The sequence below is a fragment of the Prionailurus viverrinus genome, chromosome F2 (genome assembly GCF_022837055.1).
Source record: "Prionailurus viverrinus isolate Anna chromosome F2, UM_Priviv_1.0, whole genome shotgun sequence".
In the NCBI taxonomy this organism is placed as follows: Eukaryota; Metazoa; Chordata; class Mammalia; order Carnivora; family Felidae; genus Prionailurus; species Prionailurus viverrinus.
Window position 1 is genome coordinate 82488339 of NC_062578.1, and position 20061 is coordinate 82508399.

Sequence of the window (20061 nt, forward strand, 5' to 3'; positions counted from 1 at the left end):
GTGTGGGGAAGCCGTCTGCCGAGAGTCGGCGTTCGCGCCCGTGAGAACCATCCAGGGCGGGCCTGTCCCGCCGTCCCCCATCCGACGTCTGATGGAGGCCGGGGGCCTGCGGGCCGTGCGCTCAGTGCACCTGTGCTTGTGGGTCTCCACCACCATCGGGACGGTCAGCCCAACCCGGTACACACGTGCTGGAGTGGGGTACAGGCCATCTCCAGGTCGAGACACCGTGATAACATGGGAGACGCGTGCAGCTGCGTCACCAGAGACGGTGAGTGTGATTGTGTCACGGCCGTCTGGGCGGGAGGGACAGCTGGAGCTTGCGAGCGGCCCAGCACCTCCCCCTGCGGCCTCCCTGTGGCACCCGCTCTGGTCTCTGGCTTTTCACCTGCTCCTTCGAAGACTTCAGGCTGCAGACTGCTGACCTGCTGGGTCCCGAGCCCATCCCCGCACAGCCTGGCAGGAGGCCTGCGGTCAGGTCCCCACGGCGCTGCACCAGACACCTGCTGTCCCCACTCGGCTGGCCGTGGTGACAGTCCTGTGGTTTGTGTCTGGCTTCCCTCCTTGGGCTGGAGCACCAGTCCTGGGACTCAGCTTCCCCTTCCCCCACTGCATCCCCAGGAACTGGACCCCCTGGCCCAGCCCCCAATCCCGGGTGAGCAGCCCGACTCACCCAGATGGACCACTCAGGACCTAGATGCTGCCACCGTGGGAGATTCCTGCCCTGGACGCGTGGTGGGGGCCCCAAGGATGTGAGGGCAGCTTCGAGCCAGCCTGCATCTGCCGTGGGGGTCTTCAGACATGAGGCAGTGTGTGTGCCCTGCCCTCCCGGGATCAGCTCTCCAGGTTAGTTTCACTTCTTAATGCCTGCCCTCCAAGTTCCATCTTATCCCCCGGCCAAGTCCACATGCTGTGCCCACCCTCCGTTTTCCTCCAGGAATGGTCTGGATGGGGTTCCATGCTCTGCAGAGCGGGGTGCGGTTTGTCCCAGAATTTCTTGACAGCACAGGGGGAGTGAGGTGACTGTCGTCCAGGCGGTAATACAGCTTTTTACTAGGAAAATGTTGATACCTACACTTGCAACTATTTGGACCCCCAAAATGGGGATTCTGTCCTGGAAGAAGGTCCTGAATTCGGATGCAGACGCGTTTCCCAAACAGGTGGTCCCAGACGCCAGAGCGCAGGTGCTCACGGAGGGAAGGTTTCTCCAGGTTAGGTGTTTGCTCCTGTTCTCTGTAAAAGCTATGATGTTGTACACGCGCCTTCCTGAGCTGAGCCCCCCACGCAGCAGGCCCTCCCACACCTGACCCAGCTCGCCCCTGGTGGGACAGGATGTAGAGGGGAGACACAGCGTATGAGCCTGGGCTGGAAGGGCAGCTGTAAAGGACACGCGTGGGACGTCTGTGAGACCTGTGTCCACACTGTCCACTGGGCAGCAGTGCCCTCGGTTTCAAGGCTCCCCGTGTTGGTGTGGCTTGTGGCCCATCTCAGACATCGTCCTTGTAAAAGGTGCACGCTAAGGTTTCAGGGGCACGGGGTCATGATGCCTTGAGTACACTCTCAAGTTCAAAGAAACAGACAAGTAAGACACGTATGTGTGCTGAGAGCAAGGAAGCAAATCGCTTGAGTGTCGGTCTGTCCTGAAGCCAGAGCAAGGCCGGCGGGTGTTTTCTGTTGAGAGCCGGATAGTAACCGTGCTTGGCTGTGGGGCCCCACGGGCTCTGTGTGCACTCAGCTCAGCTGTGACATGCGGCAGCACTCACAGACAACACAGGCGTGAACGTGTGCCAGCGGAGCTTTATTTACAGAGACCGGCGGCAGCCAGTTTGAGCCTGTTCTGGATGGAAAGTGTGTGAGGGCCACCCGTCGGTGCATGTCGCCGCCCTTCAGAACTGGGTGCTGGCAGGGGAAGCTGGGCGCAGAAGGTGGAAAGAAACCCTGTGGGGGGAGCCCATCTTGGTGTACTGGAAGGCAGGGTGTGGACACACGGACGTCAGCCATGGCCATGGCAGCGCCCACGCACGTCCAAGGGTGTCTGAGGCCACTTCACTTTAGTTTGGTTTTTATTTACTACAGTATTATAACACCGTGGGATGTGTATGTTAATACGTAACGTATCGTTACGTAACGTGTATGTTACAACACGTGACGTACGAGGGAGCGAAACCACCGCTTTCTCTGTTATCCTGAAGGCCGCAGCCACTAGCACACCTTACTTGTACCGCTGCCTAATGGTGCGTTGACGAGAAGGGTTAACGGTTTCCTAAGAAGGGCACGTAGGCTGTTTCTGGTTTAGGGCACTGTAAATCACGCTGAGATAAATATCTCGTCTGCATTTAGGGCCAGCAGGACAGATCCCCAGAAAGGGAATCGACAGGTGGAGACCATTCTGGCAAATCCCCTCCTCCTGGCCGTGCCGGATAGGCGCCCCCACAGCCCAAGGACGGCAGGCTTGCCCCGGCCTCTCCAGCAGCAGGCAGGTGGGTGTCCATAAAGAAACATACTCTGATTCTCTGGCTTTGATTTCTTGTTTTTTTTTTTTTTTTTTTTTTTTTTTTTGTTAATGTTTTTATTTATTTTGAAGGAGAGAGAGCATGAGCAGGGGAGGAACAGAGAGAGAGGGAGACACAGAATCCGAAGCAGGTTCCATGGAGACTCTGAGCTGTCAGCACAGAGCCCAATGCAAGGCTCGAACCCACGAACTGTGAGATCATGACCTGAGCCAAAGTCGGACGCTTAACCGACTGAGCCACCCAGGCGCCCCTCTCTGGCTTTGATTTCTGGAGAGGAAGCGAGTGGTGAAGGGCTCGGGCTCTCGGGCCAGGGACTGCCGTCCTGAGCCGGCACTGGCACCGTGGAGATAGGAGACCCTGGGCACATCACTTAACCTCCTTGTGCTGCCTCGGTTTCCTCAGAGACGACACAGGGATGCTGATGGTGCTTCACCTGATCCAGTGAGTTAGGACGGGACGTCCCGAGCGCAGGGCCGGCGCCCCCTAACTGTTGTAAGAACGTCAGCCCTTAGCGTGCCTGGCTGGCTCAGGCGGTAGATGGTACATTGTGCAACTCTCCCTCTCGGGGTCCTGAGTTCAGCCCCACGTTGGGCGTAGAGCTTCCCGTCACGTGTTGTGTTCTTAGCGAGGTGGATGTTAGCTCCCGTGCGTGAGCGGTGCCCGTGCCGCTGGCCCTTGGGGCCCCTCCCGGTAGGACCGCGGCTGATTTCAACAGCATCAGCCTGGAGAACAACAACAGAAAAACACTTAAAAAAAAATAGACTTGGAAATGTTTTTTAAATACAGCTTACAATCACGAGAAAAATCACGAAGTCAAACTCAACTCGGTTAGTGGCCACTTTTGCCTCCTGGCGCTCTGGTGAGGCAGATGGGCTGTTTCTTCTGCGTTTGCCACCGTGGTATCACACCGCCGCCAGGCCCCAGAGCCAGATCTCCCAGATTAATCTCTGCCTTGATGGTTTTTCTGTTGTTGTTCAAACGAAACTCATATCCTAGGGAAAAAACCCTCTCAATAACCTGACTCAAAAGAAAAAAAATACATAATGAAAGTTATAAAGTCCTCCAGCCTCCAGGACGCTGAAACAGGACCTGCCAGACCTCTGGGAGCCACTGCAGCCAGCATTGGGGACGCCAGCGGGCGAGCTAGGAGTCGGCTAGCTGGGCCTCTGGCTTCATAAGAACAGCAGCAGAAGGGGGCAAGTAACACGCCCGAAAGTGTCAAAACCAGTGGGAGTGGAGGCTGTCGAGAGAATTGCACAGGCAGAAGTTGGTTGTTTGAAAGGACTGTTGTGGCTTCTGGGCGCAGCTTGGTCAGCTGAGTGTCCGACTCTTGATTTCAGCTCAGGTCCTGGTCCCAGGGGCATGGGATCGAGCCCCGCCTCGGACTCCGTGCTGAGCGTGGAACCTGCTTGAAATTCCCCCCCCCATCTCTCTCTCTCGCTCTCTCTCTCGCTCTCTTCCCCTCTCTCAGCTCCTCCATCCCACTTGCACTCTCTCTATAATAAAATTTTAAAAAGGAAAAACGGATTGTTAAAGCTGGCATCATGTGACAATAGAGTCCAGGAAAAGGGAAGGAGCCGGTAAACTGTTATGGATGCAGAGGGAAGGTGACAGCAGGTCGTCGGAGGAAAAGACAGCGCACCGAGCCAGTGGATGTGAGCGCGTACGAGGCGGGTTTTAGGAGAAAGGGCAGGTGGTGAAGCCAGCACGAGAGGGCGCCGCCCAAAGACCCTGTCACTGCTGCACAGAGTGTGTCCCCAAAGAATTCAAGTCAGGTAGTGTGAGTTCAAGAAACAGAAAATTCTAGTCTTGTGTGGACTCAGACACTGGAAAGAAGAACCAGCTCACCTTTTATGAGCTAGTAGAGCCGTGACGTCAGCGCCACAGCCAGCGCCGCCTGCTCCCAGACGGGATAGCGACAGGCCGCGTCCAGCACAGCGGGGAAACGTCGTGGAGCATGACCAGACTGGGTTGTTTCAGGAAGGCCAATGTGGCTTAAAGCGGCTATCATTTCTCACACTAACAGATATTATTATCTTAACAGCTGCAGAAATATTTGCTAAAATCCAACATCCGCAAATAAGGAATACAATAGAATTTTCTAAAGTCGATGCAGAATATCTCCCCAAACCGTAGCAGCGCTGTGCCCTAGGGCTCCGTGGGGCCAGTGCCCCTCCCCCCCCCCCCCCCCCCCCCCGCCCTCGGGGTTTCCCCTTGGCACCACCTGGAGCCAGGCCAGGAGTAACGTGTGCGCACGGCCTGGAATGGGAAACCCCTCCTGGGCGTGTAGCAGGCGATGCTGCTGTCTCCGTGGCATCTGACAACAGTCCCAAGTAAGGCGTCAGCGAGGGTGTAGCCCGTTGTCACGTTGAAGGTCGGCGGAGTTCACTGCACTGTGTATGCAGAATCAAGCAGGTGCGTGGAGGCCCGGGGCAGCGTCGTTCGCGGTGGCCGTCAGCGGACATGCCCCGGGAGTCTCCCCAGATGAAACAGATCCACGAGACGTGGTGTAGCCGCACGACGAAATGCTACTCGGCCGAAAGAGGAACGAGCCCCCACGCCCGCCGCCACACTGCGGAAACGGTGCCGAGTGAGAGAAGCCGGACGTGGCCCTGCCGGCTGCTGTGCGGCGCGCAGACAGAACAGCAGAGTGGAGGTTACCAGGGGCGGGGACGGGAGACCTTCATGGGTGCAGCGTTTCTGACGGGCACGGTAACCAGGTTAGGGGTGTAGATGGCGGTGGTGGGTACACAGCGTCGTGGGTACTTGATGCCGCTGAATCGTGCGCTTCCGATGGCTGAAGTAATCAACACCATGTCGATTTTACCACGGGGACAGAAGCCCATTCATTGGGTTTGATGTGCTGGTAACAATATGCAGTTTTAAGAAGCTATCTATCTGTTCAGCACCAAAAAGAGCACGTCCTAGCAAGTTAAAGATGTGCCCTGTCGTGTTCATGTAGAAATTTCACTTCTTAAAATATCTGACAGAACTTTTGTGTGGGTGCCCAGAAAGCCACGTGCAGCGACGTCTAGCACGCGGACCGTCAGAAAAGTTGGAAATAACTCAAATGTGCATCAACAGTGGGCAGACCCTCACCACCACCCGTGCATCTCAGAACGCTGAGCGAAGTCAGTCGGTCACAGGAGGTCATTATTGTAAAGGCAGAACTGAACAGCATGTCGTTTGGAAACATCAGTGCAGCAAAACGAGACAGAGACGAAAGAACGGCTCACACCAAACTCAAGACAACGGCTCCTCGGGCAGGCGAGGCCACGTGGGCTCGGGTTTTTGGGTGGCAGCTAGTTCCTGAGCCGTGTGGATGGTAAGCAGGTGTCTGAGCTCTGTCCCGCGCCACATCACGTACGCTGCAAGTTTACGTGTGCTTGACACAGTTAAACCTTGGTTTGCAAGCATAACTTGTTCCAAAAACATGCGTGTAATCCAAAGCGAGTGTCCCCATAAGAAACGATGGAAACTCAGGTGATTGATTCCACAACCCAAAAACATCGGTATAAAAATGATTACAATATTGTAACATAATACAAAATAGAAAAATAACCTGCACTTGCCTTTGAAAACCTTTGTGCCTGGTATGAGGGAGACAAGACAGAGGAGGGTTGCTGTGTAGGACCCCTTTCACCATCACTAACGGAATCACTGCCACCTATTGGCTCAATGGGATCTTTCTTTTTGTGCCACTTTATTTTCTTTAATTTTTATTTTTTAATGTTTGTTTCTTTTTGAGAGAGACCAGAGTATGAGCGCGGGAGGGGCAGAGAGAGTGGGAGACACAGAATCGGAAGCAGGCTCCAGACTCCGAGCTGTCAGCACAGAGCCCGACGCGGGGCTCGAACCCCCAAACCATGAGATCGTGACCTGAGCCGAAGGCGGATGCTTAACCGACTGAGCCACCCAGGCGCCCCTTTTGGTGCAACTTTAACAAGGAACCTATCCAATGACACTCGCTTTCGCCTCCTTTTGAGGATTTCGCGGAAATGTGACATTGCATTCGTAACAGTCCCTCAGACAGAGAGAGAGAGGGAAGAACCATTGGCTCCGTTGTGATCATGTGATGTTCGGTGCCACTTGTGACCCTATTGCGAGACATCGCTCGTTTATCAAGTTAAAATTTATTGGAAATGTTGGCTCATCTTGCAGAACAAGTTCCTCACAACCCAAGGTTTTACTGTATTTTATCTTCTAACTTTCTTAGCTTTTTGAGAAACAGGGGGCACTTTTCCCCCGGTTCTGTCGCCTTCCAGGTCTGGGGCCCATCCCCCTGACGGCGTTGGCGAACACCAGCTTCCATGTGACGGAAGCCAGCTCCTTACTTGGGTAGTTGTGGCTTCCCGACAGCGAACCAGGTAATAATTGCATTTCTTTGTTCAGAAGGTTTTCCTTGTCCGTTTCCAGTTGTGAGAGCAGATCATCCCCAGTCAAGAAGGTCCTGATGCAATACGCCTAAACATGAACCTCAGGCCTGACAGAATTCCGGTCATTCCCGAGCTCCGAGGACGGACGGACGGAGATCTGTATGGAAGAGGAGAGGAAACCCCCGGGTGAGCAGAAAGAAAACGTCTAAGGGACAGGTGGGGACACGGGGCACAGACAGGACGGGCAGCTTGGCGGCGGAAAACCCACACCGGGAGATGCCTGCCAATGAGTGGGCGAACTCCCTGAGGCGGGGGGCGCCTTCACCTGGTTCCGAACCTGGACCCAGAAGGCCACAGAGTTCACCCCTCCGGCCCCGCCCCCCCAGGAGGCCAGTGCTGACACCACCGGCCTTCTAGGACTGTGCTGCAGGCAAAGTCCAGGACTCCCCAGCGCTCTGCTCCTGGAAAGTCCCAGAGAAAGGCCTTTTCCAAGTGTGAAAGCGCTGGGGTGGGGGGAGGGGCGCTGAGCACGGTTCCCGTGGCAGGAGGAGCAGTTAGAGGGCCCTGCCCTGAACGGAGGAGGGCTCTGCGACAGCAGGGGCGCCATGGAGGCCTTCAAATGGAACAGACACGGGGATGGCTGCGGATGTCCCGGGGACGCAACACCGATCGTCCTTACCACTGGCATCCCGTGAGTTGGGCCGGCATCTGTCCCTCCCAGCCTCGTCTGGCCTCAATCTGAGGGAAGGTGGGAGCCAGCACCGTGGGAGAGTGAGCAGTGAGGGCCACTGGTACTGCTCTGTGTGTTCAGGTGTTCACACGGTGGGGGGGGGGGGGGGGTCTGCTCCCTCTCCCCACAGATCGGGGGGCTGACCCGTGGCTCCAGACTCTAGTCTCTGCCAGGTCCCCTGCCTTCCTGGGGAGCCTGTAGGCACCGGGATGTCACCTGGGCTTGATTTCTAGTGACCTCTTGTGTCCATCCCTAGTCTGGACACCAAAGTGTCATTCCTTCCCCTGCAGGTGAGCTAGGCCCCCAGACATGCCACAGAGCGAGGCAGGACTGGAGGTGGTCCTGTGCTCGTGGCAGAAGCCTGTGGCACAGGGACACTTGGGACATGTGCTCTGGACCGGGGCAGGCGAGGGTAGGGTTCTCAGCAGGGTGGAGGGGTCGTCCAGGGAAGGGAAGGGAAACAGGATTGGGACCAGAAAGGGCCAGTTCAGGGCGGGAGTGGCCAGGACAGTGGTGGCCAGGCTCCGGGTCTGTGGCCTGAGGACATGGCTTTGCTCTGGGGCGGCCCAGGCCTTCGGGGACCTCTGTGCAGGGAGCTTAGAGTTCGTGGTCTCCTGGTGTCGTCCTTACAGACTCCAGCCGGCTGTTCCACAGACCACGAGCTGGTGGTCCCCCCCACCCCCACCCCCGAGCCCCGGGCCCAGAGTCCTGCCAGGGGGCAGAGCTCGGGGGCAGCCTGGCGCTGCTGCCCGGGGACTCTGCGGGTGTCCGAGGCCTGCAGGGGGAGTACCTGGGGGGCTTCAGCCCCAGTGCACACGTGATCCGGCGCTGGGGGCCCCACACGCCCCCTGTCCCAGCCCGTGTGCCCCAGGTCACTACAGCCTTCCCCGCGTGGCATTCCGGTGTGAACACGTGTTTGTTTCCTGGTGAGCTTGAGCACTGGGTGTACCGGGGTTCTCCTTACACCGCTGCTGAGGTGCGTGGCCCTGTCCACACGTGGCCAGGCGAGGTGGCCGCTGGACTGTTCGCACACAGGCTCGCACAGCTGGTGCCGGTGGGCCCGTGAAATGTAAATTTCCAACTAGTCACGTCTGTTGAACTTCCCTTCGGTCCTCGGTGAGTGTGTTCGACGTCTGGAGACCTGTTCTGTCTTGTTTTTATCCTGCTTCCTATGGTCTACACTTCACGCGCTTTCTTAATCCAGAAGGGTGTTGCCTGGGTTCTGTACTCCTTGCCGGCCGCTTCCCATTCATCCCAAAACGCTTCTGTGTCCTATTTCCTGTGGATACTCTGTTTCCCTGTAATAAACCTCAGTTCTGACCCATTCACTGGGTCCCGTTCATCTCCCTGCAGTTTGGGGGTGCAGTCGAGACTCCCCAGGGAGGCGCCGCCTCACATTCACCAGACTTGTAAGAGACTGACGCGTCAATCAGAGGAGGATTTGTGGACTTAGCAGGAGAGTGGCCCCTCGTGTGACAATGTACTGTGTCCCTCAATAGACACGGTCTTCTCGGCCCCAGATTCTGGGAAACTACCCGTTCCTTGGTGGCCTGATGCCTGCGGTCGTAGCCCTGGGGGGGGTCTGGGAGGTGCCCCGCCTGGGATCACCCCCTTCAGGCCCTAAGTCCTGAAGAGCTCAGGCTGGCCCACCCCCCACGCCCTCATTCACGTTGCCTTGCGTGGAACAGCCATCCTCCCGAGGGCAGTCCTGCCCCCAGAAGGGGATATGGTAGTATCTGGAGACGTTTTTGGTTGTCCCAGCTGAGGGGAGGTGCTATACATGTGGGTGGGGGCAGGGAAGCTGCCCAGCGCCCCGCAGAGCACAGGATGCCAGGTGGCAAAGGACCCAGCCAAGGACAAGACTCGAGTTAGACCCGAAGTCAGGCGATGGGCCGGGGTACAGACAGGGCTGTGGACGAGGCTTATGGGCTGGAAAGCAAGGTGAGGCAGCTTTGAGCAGAAACCTGAACACCGACAGGATGCTGTTGGGGCTGAGGAGGCTGGTGGGACCGCAGGACCGGGGCCGAGTCCCCGGAAAGTGGGGCAGGGGCAGGTGGGAAGCGTGATTGGCCAAAAGGCTCAGTAGCAGTACCCCCCCCCCCCCCCCCCCCCCGCCGCAGCTCCCCATCCTCCTAGGGAACAGGAGTGTGCCTGCCCCACTTTGAAACTAAACCGGCAGGGCCACACACGGCTGGCCAGGAGAGGAAGAGGGACAGACTGAGAGGGGAGCAGGGAGAGGTGAGCCCCCAGCCACCACTGGGTCACACGTGGGCCACACGTCCGAAACAGAACTTGGCTTGTGGCCAGCGACCCATCTCAGCAGACCTGTGGCCATACTCTGGACTGAACCCCGAGTCGCCATGCCCCACACCCCACCTAACTGCAGGTGCTGTCAGAATCTGATCCCCAACACGGGTCCTACCCAGCCTGGTCTCCATCTAAACCACCGGTCTCCTCCCACCTCCCTGCTGCCCCAAACCAATCTTAAAATGCACCTAAGATCTCACTCCCCTGCCCAGGACCTTCGGTACCTCCTGGTTCCTAATCGTGGCTTCCAGACTACTCATCCACCTGGATCCAGCTCCCAGCCTGCCTGGGCTCTTCCAAACCTTTGGCGACACTCGTGTCTCAGGACCTTTCACGTGCCCTTCTGCTTTGAATGCTCGTCCCTCCAGCCTTTGTGTGACCAGCTTGCCCTACTCTCTCTCTCCCTCCGTCCCCCCCCCCCCCCGTGATGTCACTTCCTTGGTGAGCTCTCCTTGGACCACAGAGCCCTCGTGTGCTTCCTTAAAGCTTTTACACCTGTGGTGTGGGTGTGTTTGCCAATTTGTTGTTTCTCTCCCACACGCACTAGAATGTGAGCTCCACTGAGCCCAGGAGCTGGCCTGTCCCAGGTATACCCCAGGGCCTGGCATTAGATCAGGCGGAGGGGAGCCGCAGGGGATTTTTACAGGGCCTGGCGGTTGGAACCCTGCGCGTGTGTGGGGAGTGAGGCTGGCGGAGCTGGGAGCAGGCAGCAGCTGTTCGCACCTTCTACGTTTTGGCAGGAGTCAACTGCTGAGGGCCGGTACCGGCCTGTCTCCCCCACCCCACCCCCACCCCCACACAGTGAGTCCTTCACAAGCCCCTGGTCTTCCAGCTTCTCTCCTGCCTGCGGCCAGTGTCCAGATGCTTGGGCTTGGTCTCCCCTCCCTCCGCCCCGAGCATCCCCGCAGCTGGGGGCTCCCTGGCTGTGGGTCTTCCCTTCCTGCCTTCATGCTGTCCACCCGCCGGGACTCAGGGCCAGCGCGGCAAGCAAATGCCTGGACGTCCATCCCTGCTGGGTTGGTTCACAGAAGCTATTTCCAGCTATTTGCTTTTCCTAACAAGAAGGAGACTGACGCCTAAATTTCTTTGGGGGGGATGTAAGAACGGGGCTGAAAAAGACTTCGGAGGAACAGCAGGAAGAATTCCATGTTAAGTTTGGGGAAATTTTGTAACAGCCGCTCCTCAGGCCCTAGGGTTTGGGAACATTTTGGTGGTAGGCAGTTTAGAGGGGCCCTTGAGACAGTCCAAAAAAGGAGAGTCTGTTTTCAGCCAGCTCCCCAGCAACCGGTGGCCGTCCAGAAGGAACACCGCGAGGGAAGAGGTGCCACTGAGGATGCTTTGGGTGCAGCTCTTCGGTGGACTAGGGGCTGTTGCCGCCGGGAGGGCTCGGGGACGGCGAGATCGCTGCGGGGCTGGGGGCGCCCGTCCCGCCCGGGTCAGCCGGGCCCTCCCCGCGCCACGGAGGCGCAGGTCCTCCGGAGCCCAGAGCGTCCCGGAAGTGCACGCGCGAGGCCGGGGCGGGGCGAGGGCGCACTTCCGGCCGGCGCGCGGGCGGCCGCCTCCCGCTCGGAAGGTGAGTGGGCGCCGGGTGGCGGCGGCGGCGGCGGCGGCGGCGGGGATGCTCGGCCCGGCCGCCCGCTCGCGCTCGCGTGTCGTCCCCGCGGGCCCCGCCCCGGGTGTCCCCGCGCCGCCGTGACCGGGGCCCGGGCTCGGCCGGTGGGGCGCGGGTGACCGCCCAGCCGGAGCGGAGGCCTCCGCGGGGTAGCGGGCCGCAGCGGGCTCACTGGCCCCTGGCGATCGCGAGGGTCCGCTTGCTGGGCGCCTCCCCACGCCCCCGGAACCCCGGCGACGGGGGTCGTCGCGGTGCCCACTTTGCAGGTGGGGAACGGAGGCTCCGAGAAGTCCGCAGTCGCGAGTGTGAGCGCCGGACCTCAGCCGGGGCGGGCGGCGCTCCGCCGCCTAGCGCCCCGAGAGCGGGCCCTTCCCCGCGGGGCGCGGGCTCCAGGCCGGGAGGAGAGCGGAGGCGGGGAGGCGGGGAGGCGGGGGGGGGCGGGGAAGGTCAGCCGCTGGCCGGGGCATCTCCGTCTCCTCCGCCTCCAGTCGGTTGCGGCAGTGTGGCCCCAGAGTTTGTGCTCGCGTCCGGTGGGCGTCCCTGTGTGAGCGCCACCTCCGCGCAGACGGCGCGGCGCGGGGGGGGGGGGGGGGGGGGGGGTGCGTGCCCTGTCCCAGACGAGTCCCAGCAGGTTAGCCGAGTAACAAGATGAGAGTTAGGAGCGTGGGGACCTGCACCCAGATGTCATGCCTGCAGCCCCACCCTGTGTCCGCTTATGGCCACTTCCCTGAGTGTCTGTGGCCCTTCCCATCGCCAGGGACGGAGGGCGGCCCAGGAGGCGGGGGCTGACCGGGATGGCCCAGGCGCCGCTGAGGAGCCCTGTTGGGGCTGCCTCCCCACTTCCTGGAAGCAGATACTGTTTGCAACTATTGCTTACTGTACTTTAACTTTTGTTCTTCCCATGCCCTCTTCACACCCCAGTAAGCAGTCCTGCTCCACCACAGTGTGAAAGCAAAGTTCTTCTCACGTGGGACCGAACCACTCTTGCAAACCACACCAAAGCAGAGTACCTTCCACCGCAAAGGAGGCTCGGGCAGTCAGATGTGGTTGGCAGCCTGCAGCCCCTGAGGGCTCTTCAGGGTCCGAGGAGGACGGTTTTCCTCCCAGGAATTGTGTTAAGATTTAATCTAGAATGTTTGTGCTCCAGCAGGCAGAGTTCAGTTTCCCACCCTCCTCCTCCTCCTCCTGCGGTTCAGTACACCCGCAGCCCGCTGCTGTAGTGTGGGAGGTTTTCAGGAAGGTGCAGCGTGCCTTAGGGTGTGGGCTGGGAGGACACTGAGGCCATCGCCGCGACGAGGGCTCAGGTCCCCACACGTGTGCTGGTGCCGCCCCGCGGTGGGGTAGACGAACCGGGGGCCCAGCTGCCTCTCACCCCGGGTCCCACACGGCACCCCTTGACACCCTTGCCCCTCTCCGCCAGCGAAGGAGCCCCCCCCCTCCCCATGGCTGATCGGCAGCCGGCATCGCCCCACCCTCCACACACCCCTCCGACCCCCGTCATCCTGCCATGGTTTTCATTTCCCCAGGTCCCAGGTGTGCATGCCTTCAGCAGGCCTTGGGGAAGATGGCGACCCTGGGGGACGGTCAGGAGCCCCCTCGTGTCCCGTCCCCTGTCAATCTTGCGTCACCAGGGACGCCTGGAACCCACCGCCTCGAGGCCCGGCTTCACCTCCACGGTCATCGACACGGTACTCACCCTGCGCTGCGCTCCCTCCGCCTCCCTGCACCACCCGCCCACCCCGCACCACTGGCGGCGCGGCCAGAAACAAGGCGGCTCACGGCTGCTGGGGCTCCTGCACCCTTGCACTTGGGTCGGGACACGGGCAGCCGAGGTCGAGGCCGGAGACTGAGCCTTGCGGGCAACGGCTCCCTAGGGGACAGTCCCCCAGGACCATGTTGGGCAGGCAGGGCCCTGTGTCCTCTTGTCTCCCTTTATGAGCCTTTGCTCCCACACCAAGAAAATAGAGCACCCTGAGTTCCGGGCCGGCTGGTCTGGGTTGGGGCCCCCAGGGACCTGCAGGGATGCAGCTGCCAGCCTTGTGCTACCCTCCTGGCGGAGCCTCGGGATATCAAGTCACGGAAGTAGCCAATGACTAGTCAGGCGGCCGGTGCAGAGGGGGTGTCCACGCCCCGTGGCATGCGGTGCCCCCTGGGTCTTGCTCCTGCTCAGCCGTCAGAAGTCCCGGGGTTCTGTCCACGCCCATGTTCCACAGGAGGCCTGGCCTTACAGCTCAGGACACACATGAGCTGATGACAGCCAGGTCAGGGTCAGCATGCGTTTCATCCCACCTCTGTCCTAGAGTGCGGGCACTGAGCCCAGGGGCGTGGCTTGGGGCATGGCTTGCCGCGTGCCCGGAGCCCTCCTTGTCGGGTCTCAGCGTCACAGTGAGCAATGGGGTGACGGTTGAGACATGCCAGGCTCTGTGCCAAGGGCTGTGGGTCATCTCGAGGTCCAGTGACCACACTCTCTGGTGGCCATTAACAGATGAGGACAGTGAGGTCCACAGAGGTCACGGGGTGGCATGAGGTCACACACAGCTAGGGAACGTGTCATTCACCCCCCAGGTCGGTCCAAGGCCGGAAGGGCAGCAGCGCCTAGCTGGCCCCTGCCCATCCCCGGGGTGGGCCGGACTGGCGGTGTGGGGTGGGTACGGAGCTAGGTGCTGCGCAGAAGGAGCCGGGACAGCACCCAGCACATGCGCCGCAGGCCTTCGCCGGGGCGGCCGCCTCCCCCCGCACGATGGTTCAGGGCCTTGGGCCGGGGCTCCCCCGTGGCTGTGCTCCTGCCCCGTGCGGTCGGGACTCTGAGGCCCCACCCTTAGCCTCCACATTTTCCCGCCACCCTCACCACCCCCTGCAAGGCAGGACCTATCCCCATGTTCCGGACAGGGACATGGGGGCCCAGACGGGAGCCAATGGAGGCCAGTGGGACTGAGAACACATCAGGCTGACTCAAGCCCATGCCCTCAACTCCCTCCCCTCACCGGGCCCAGCAAGCCGTGGCTCACGGCTCACTGCTCCTAAGTGGCATGGACGCGGGACCGGGGCGGGGCTGTCCTGGAAGCCATGCTGACCACATTGGCTCTGCGGGATGAGAAGGCTGGTGCCCAGGATGCAGGCCCTCGAGCCCACGCGGCTTGGGGCTGCCCCTGGTCCAGTCTCCAGGTAGCAAGAGCCCGGAGGGGCCCGCTTGGCCCCCTGAATCACATCCAAGTGCCTTGTGTGCCTGGGACTTTGCCCAGTGAGAGGCAGTGTTGGCCGCAACAGCAGCCTCAGCGCTCCCTGGACTGTCCAGGGGCAAGTGGGCAGGGCCTGCCGGCCAGGGAACGAACCGGGGTTGACCCTAAAGAAGAGAGAGGCAGGGCCTCCAGCAGGCCCTCCTTGCAGGCTCTGAGGGGTGTGGTCACTGAAGGAGGGGGCGTGGCTGGAGGGGATGCTTTCCTCCCTCCTGGAAACTGACCCAGCGTCGTCCGAGAACTGGGCCCCGCCACCAGTCGGTTATCCGGGGCAGGATCTACCCCTCGTGGTCTCGAGCTCATTTCCTCTGTTGGGGCGGTTCCTCGGTGCTCCAGTGTCTTCCCTGGAGAGACCCCAGCATTTCAGGAACCTGCCCAGGGCCCGCCAGCCAGGGGGGCTGGGACTTCTGGAGCCCCAGCTTCCCAACTCCCAGGCCGGAGTTGGTGAGGTGGGCCAGAAAGCACATTGGGGGTGGGGTCCACCCTGTGAAGCCTGGGGCCCCTCACACTCCCCCTCCCCCCCCCCCCCCCCCCGCCACGGGACTGGATCCCATTAGTCTCCCACGTCCTTACACAAGAGCCAGTTTCTAACTCTGGCTGAGCACAGTGCTGGCGGGCTGTGAGGGTGTCGGGCAAGCCGTTGGTCCGCCAGAGCAGGTGAAGGGAGCCACATGCGCACAGGGCACTTGGCTGGGCCCTGGGGGTGGTGTGGGCATAAAGTCGCCGAGGCTGCCCCTCCCTGTGCCTCCAGAGCAGGGAGCTGGGCAGGAGGGGTGCAGACACATTAGGAGCCAGATCTGTGCTGAACCAGCCAAGGGGCCTGCCACAACAAGGCTGTGCTTCCAGAATGCGTTCTGGAAGGTATGGTCTGGAGCCCTGCAGCTGGAGGGACAGTCTGTGGGCAGGAGCAAGTGACAGAGAAAGACACGTGGCCCCAGGGTGGGCGGGACGAGCTGTGTAGCGGGGGCAGTGCCACCCCCGCCCCCCAGCCAGGGGCTGGCCTTCCAGACCAGGCCCCTGGCTTTGGCACCTGAGACCTGAACTCTGGCTACCCCCCACCCCACTCACTCCTCCCCTCGTCCACACCCGAGCATGGACTTCCTGTACCACTTTATGAACAAGGAGCACCCCTTCCTTCTAGAAAAGTTCCTGTTGCTCCGTGGCCCCAGAGCCCCACCCACAGCCTCCCTCGCCCCCGGAAGGCCGGCCCCAGGCCTGGGCGCCTCCGCTGAGGTAGAGCAAGCCTCTCCGTGGTGCAGGTGCCGTGTCACAGCCTCCCCAGAGGCGGCCGGTGTCGGGGGACACGGCACTGAGCAGCGTGGGAGGGTGCTTCAGAATGGGGCCCCATGAGCAGGAACCAGCATGTCCACCTGGTGGGACGCAGCCCGGCCAGAGCCCGGGCCCTTCACGGAGGGTGGGGGGCGGTTGGGGGCCCAGGGAGGGGAACGTGTGGCCGGTTGCACCCCAGGAAGGCCCAGGCGGCTTTGGTTAGGGCACACACCCTTGCCCCTACTCCAGAGCAACCAAGCAGTGCCTCGGGACCCTCACGCTCGGGAGAGGGGTGTCACGTGGCTGCAGCATCTACCCAAATGGCTCTTGGAGAGCACCAGCTCCACGGGGGCACCACCCAGGAGCAGGTGGCACCTGCAGGCAGCTGATCGAGGCCTAGGCTAGATTGGAGAGGAGGGGGAGATGAGCCCCGTCCCCTGTGCCCCCAGACTCCCCTGGCTGCAGCCCTGAGGTGCTCTCCCAGCCACCGCAGGAGGAGGAGGAGCGGTCCCACCTGGATCTCCGAGATGTGGAGGAGGTCCGGATCGGCCGAGGTACCTGCTGGCCGGGTGGGTGAGCAGAACCCCGATCCCGGCCCTGCCCACGGGTGCGTCTCCCCACGGCTGCCCCGTGCCAGGCTCTGTGCCGCACCCGTCGCCGCCAGGACACTGGGTCCCACCTGTCCCTGGCTCGGCGTTCACTTCTGTCCCCAGTGGCCCCTACCCCGTTCCGTCCCGGCGTGTCGCTGACATTGCCCCAGGTTGTGAGTGCGGTCCAGAGCCCGTAGTCAGTCGGCGTCTTCCGCTCAACTGCGCTCCCATCCCCCTGCCAGCAGCCGGGGTGTCGCCCTGGGCCCCCTCTTTCCCCTGTGTAGTGCCCTCAGCCTCCACTTGTCCGCTGCTCTGGTCCCTCAGCCCTTTGCCACCCCCCACCCCGTGTGAAGCCGGCAAAATGCCTCCTCGGGGGCTCTGTCCCGTACCCTGAGCTCTCCGGAGACGCCGGAGGCTTCAGAGCTTGGATCCCTAGGAAGCCGATCCTCCCTGCCTCAGTGTCAAGAGGGGCGTGGAGGAGACAGCTGCCCCCCGAAGTGCTCCGGAGGGGCACGGGCCTGCGGAGCCTCGGGAGGGGGCGAACCCCGCATTTCTGCCGGGACCCTGGGCAGTACTTTTGGGAGCGGGGGAGGGGGGGTGGGGCTTGGCTGCCTCACTCTGGATCTGCCCTCGCCCTGGTCCCCAGCACTGTGGCGCCCCCTGCTGGTGCCATCCCGCTCTCCGTTTCTGATTCCAGATTCCGAGGCGGAGCCGGAGCCGGCTCCCTCCTCTCCCCACCCCCGCGACCCTGAAGAGGAGGTGCACCAGGACAGGGGGCCCCTGAGGACCCTTCTCAGGAGCCTTCCCCGTAGACCCAAGTGTGGGGACAGCTTTGGGCAGGAGTCCAGCTCGGAGCGGCCCACGGGCCAGCCGCAGGGGACCGGGCCCTGCCCCCAGAAGAGGGGCACCTGGCGCGTGACGCCGCCGCCGCAGGGAGCCTCCGGGACCGAGGGGGACCCCGAGCGGGCCGCCGAGCCGGAGGGCGGCTTCGGCAGGGGCCCGGGCCCCGGGGTCCGGCAGGGCGGCCCGCGGGCCGGGAAGCCGCACAGGTGCGAGGCCTGCGGCAAGAGCTTCAAGTACAAGTCGCTGCTGCTCAAGCACCAGCGCATCCACACGGGCGAGAAGCCGTACGCCTGCCACGAGTGCGGCAAGCGCTTCCGCGGCTGGTCGGGCTTCATCCAGCACCACCGCATCCACACGGGCGAGAAGCCGTACGAGTGCGGCCAGTGCGGCCGCGCCTTCAGCCACAGCTCGCACTTCACGCAGCACCTGCGCGTCCACAACGGCGAGAAGCCCTACGAGTGCGGCGAGTGCGGCCAGGCCTTCAGCCAGAGCTCCAACCTGGTGCGGCACCAGCGGCTGCACACGGGCGAGAAGCCGTACGCCTGCAGCCAGTGCGGCAAGGCCTTCATCTGGAGCTCCGTGCTCATCGAGCACCAGCGCATCCACACGGGCGAGAAGCCGTACGAGTGCCCCGACTGCGGCAAGGCCTTCCGCGGCCGCTCGCACTTCTTTCGGCACCTGCGGACCCACACGGGCGAGAAGCCCTTTGCCTGCGGCGCCTGCGGCAAGGCCTTCGGCCAGAGCTCGCAGCTCATCCAGCACCAGCGGGTGCACTACCGGGAGTAGCGCGCGGCAGGCGGCCTGCGGCCCCGGGTGGGGGTGGGGGGCGGCGGGTCGGCCCCCGATGGAGGGGGAGGCTCCGGAGAGAGGGCCCCCGCCTCCTGCCCCCGTCCTGCTCGGCGCCGGCAGCCCCGCGGGCCGAGTGGCCCGAATAAATTCTTTTTGATTGACGGAAGTAGGAGTCGCCCCTGCCTGTCCCTGGAGAGGAGTGTCCCGCGTCTGGTCTCCTGGGACCTCCTGGCGGTCCTAACTGACCTGGGCCTGGAGGCCTCATGACTGACCTGGAGCCACAGCCGGGTGTTTCCAGACGCAGAGAGCCAAGGCGGGGCGGGCGAGGTCGGGGCTCACCCTGCCTCTGCCCCAGACGGGGTGCCTCCTGTCGGTTCCCGCAGCCGCAGCCACGCGCCAAGTGCTCCAGACACCAGAAGGTGGGGCCCGGACCGTGCACCTCCAGACAGGCCTAGGCCTCTGCAGCGGCAGCCGGGCCTTGCCTTCGGACTTCCAGTAGGTACAGAGCTCAGCCGGGTGGGGAAGCAGGCACCTGCCCCCTCCTGACCACTTGCGACCCCGCTCCGTCCCCACACTGAGGGGCTGCCTGGCCCTTCCCCCAGCTCAACTCCGAGCCTCACCTCCCCAGCTCCAAGCCTTTCGGCCGGGACCCTGTCCTGAGGGCCCTGCGGTTGGGCTGCCTCACCTCTCTGGGCCCCACTCCCAGGGCCCCGTGGCCACCAAGCACTTTGGACTCTCACCATGCGCCCCCGCTCCAGGGGAGAGCAGCTCTAGGGGAGAGGAGTAGACGTCAGTCTCAGGACATCAGCTTGAGGCGCCTCTGCTGGTGGCACTGTGGCCTGAGAGAGGAGGGACGGCGACCTTCTTCGCACTCTTTGCCCTCCCTAATACCACAAGGGTTTTCGGGGCCTCTGCCCTCCAGCAACCAGGCCGCAGAGCCTGCACGCATAGACCCCAGGGCATCCCGGGGAGCAGTGGCATCACGCCGAGCACTGGAAGGGTCATCCTGCAGCCTCTATGTGGAGAGTGCACTTGGACACTAGCACCAGGACCCGGCCCGGCAGGCAGCCCCCAAGAGCAGAGCCTGGCGGTCCTCCACACCACCCTAGACTATCCCACAGACACCTGTGCCCTGCACACCTGTCTAGAAGGACTGGATGGGGCAGCGCCTGCATGAGTCAAACCGGACCTTTTTGTTCTAGTCAGGCTTTCAACTGATTAAATGAGGCCCACCCACACTGAGAGGCAGCCTGTTTTACTCAGTCTACTAAATGAAATGTTAATCTCATCCAGAAACAGCTTCACAGACATACCCAGAATAACGCTTGACCAAATTTCTAAGCACCCCGTGGCTTAGTCAAGTTGACACACAGAATTCACCGCCACAAGCAAGGATAAGAATTGCACCTGATGCCATAGCGTTGGCCCAATGCCTCCTGCTACAGGTGTGCTCTCTCACCAGGACACAGAGCAGAGCTTAAAGCAGGCCCAGATCCAACTCCTTCCCTTGTAGCCACCAGAGGGGCAAGGGCTATTCCCAGCCCCAGGCACCTCGGAACCATCCTGAGGAGGGGGCTCTCCTGGGGGCCCTGCCATTCACCATCCATCCCCGGGGCCAGTGGCTGTGACCAGGGAGATGGGCCTTAGACACTGCCTTCAGCCTGACTCCTCAGTCACGCCACCTGCCTGGGCGGAGCTGCCGGGATGGGCAGAGGGAACCAGAAGCGTCCCCTGCACGTTTCCAATGCCAGTGTCATCCAGACACTTGTCTTTTTCGGTTGATGTGCAACATCCCGTAT

At 61.8% G+C, this 20061-nt stretch overlaps 1 protein-coding gene across 7 annotated transcripts; it reads left to right on the forward strand.

Moving 5' to 3' along the window:
• Positions 1-6936: 6936 nt before the first annotated feature.
• Positions 6937-18428, forward strand: GLI4 (GLI family zinc finger 4). Of its 7 annotated transcripts, XM_047842126.1 has the most exons (6): positions 6937-7072; positions 7432-7577; positions 13062-13223; positions 15913-16004; positions 16490-16613; positions 17328-18428. In XM_047842126.1, the coding sequence occupies exons 2-6, from the start codon at positions 7523-7525 to the stop codon at positions 18257-18259; spliced, it is 1365 nt and encodes a 454-aa protein (XP_047698082.1). In that variant the 5' UTR covers positions 6937-7072; positions 7432-7522; the 3' UTR covers positions 18260-18428. The 7 variants fall into 7 exon arrangements, with proteins under 7 accessions (XP_047698082.1, XP_047698080.1, XP_047698084.1 ...); XM_047842124.1 differs by lacking the exon at positions 15913-16004; XM_047842128.1 differs by lacking the exon at positions 15913-16004 and having other exon boundaries at positions 16490-16609.
• Positions 18429-20061: the final 1633 nt, after the last annotated feature.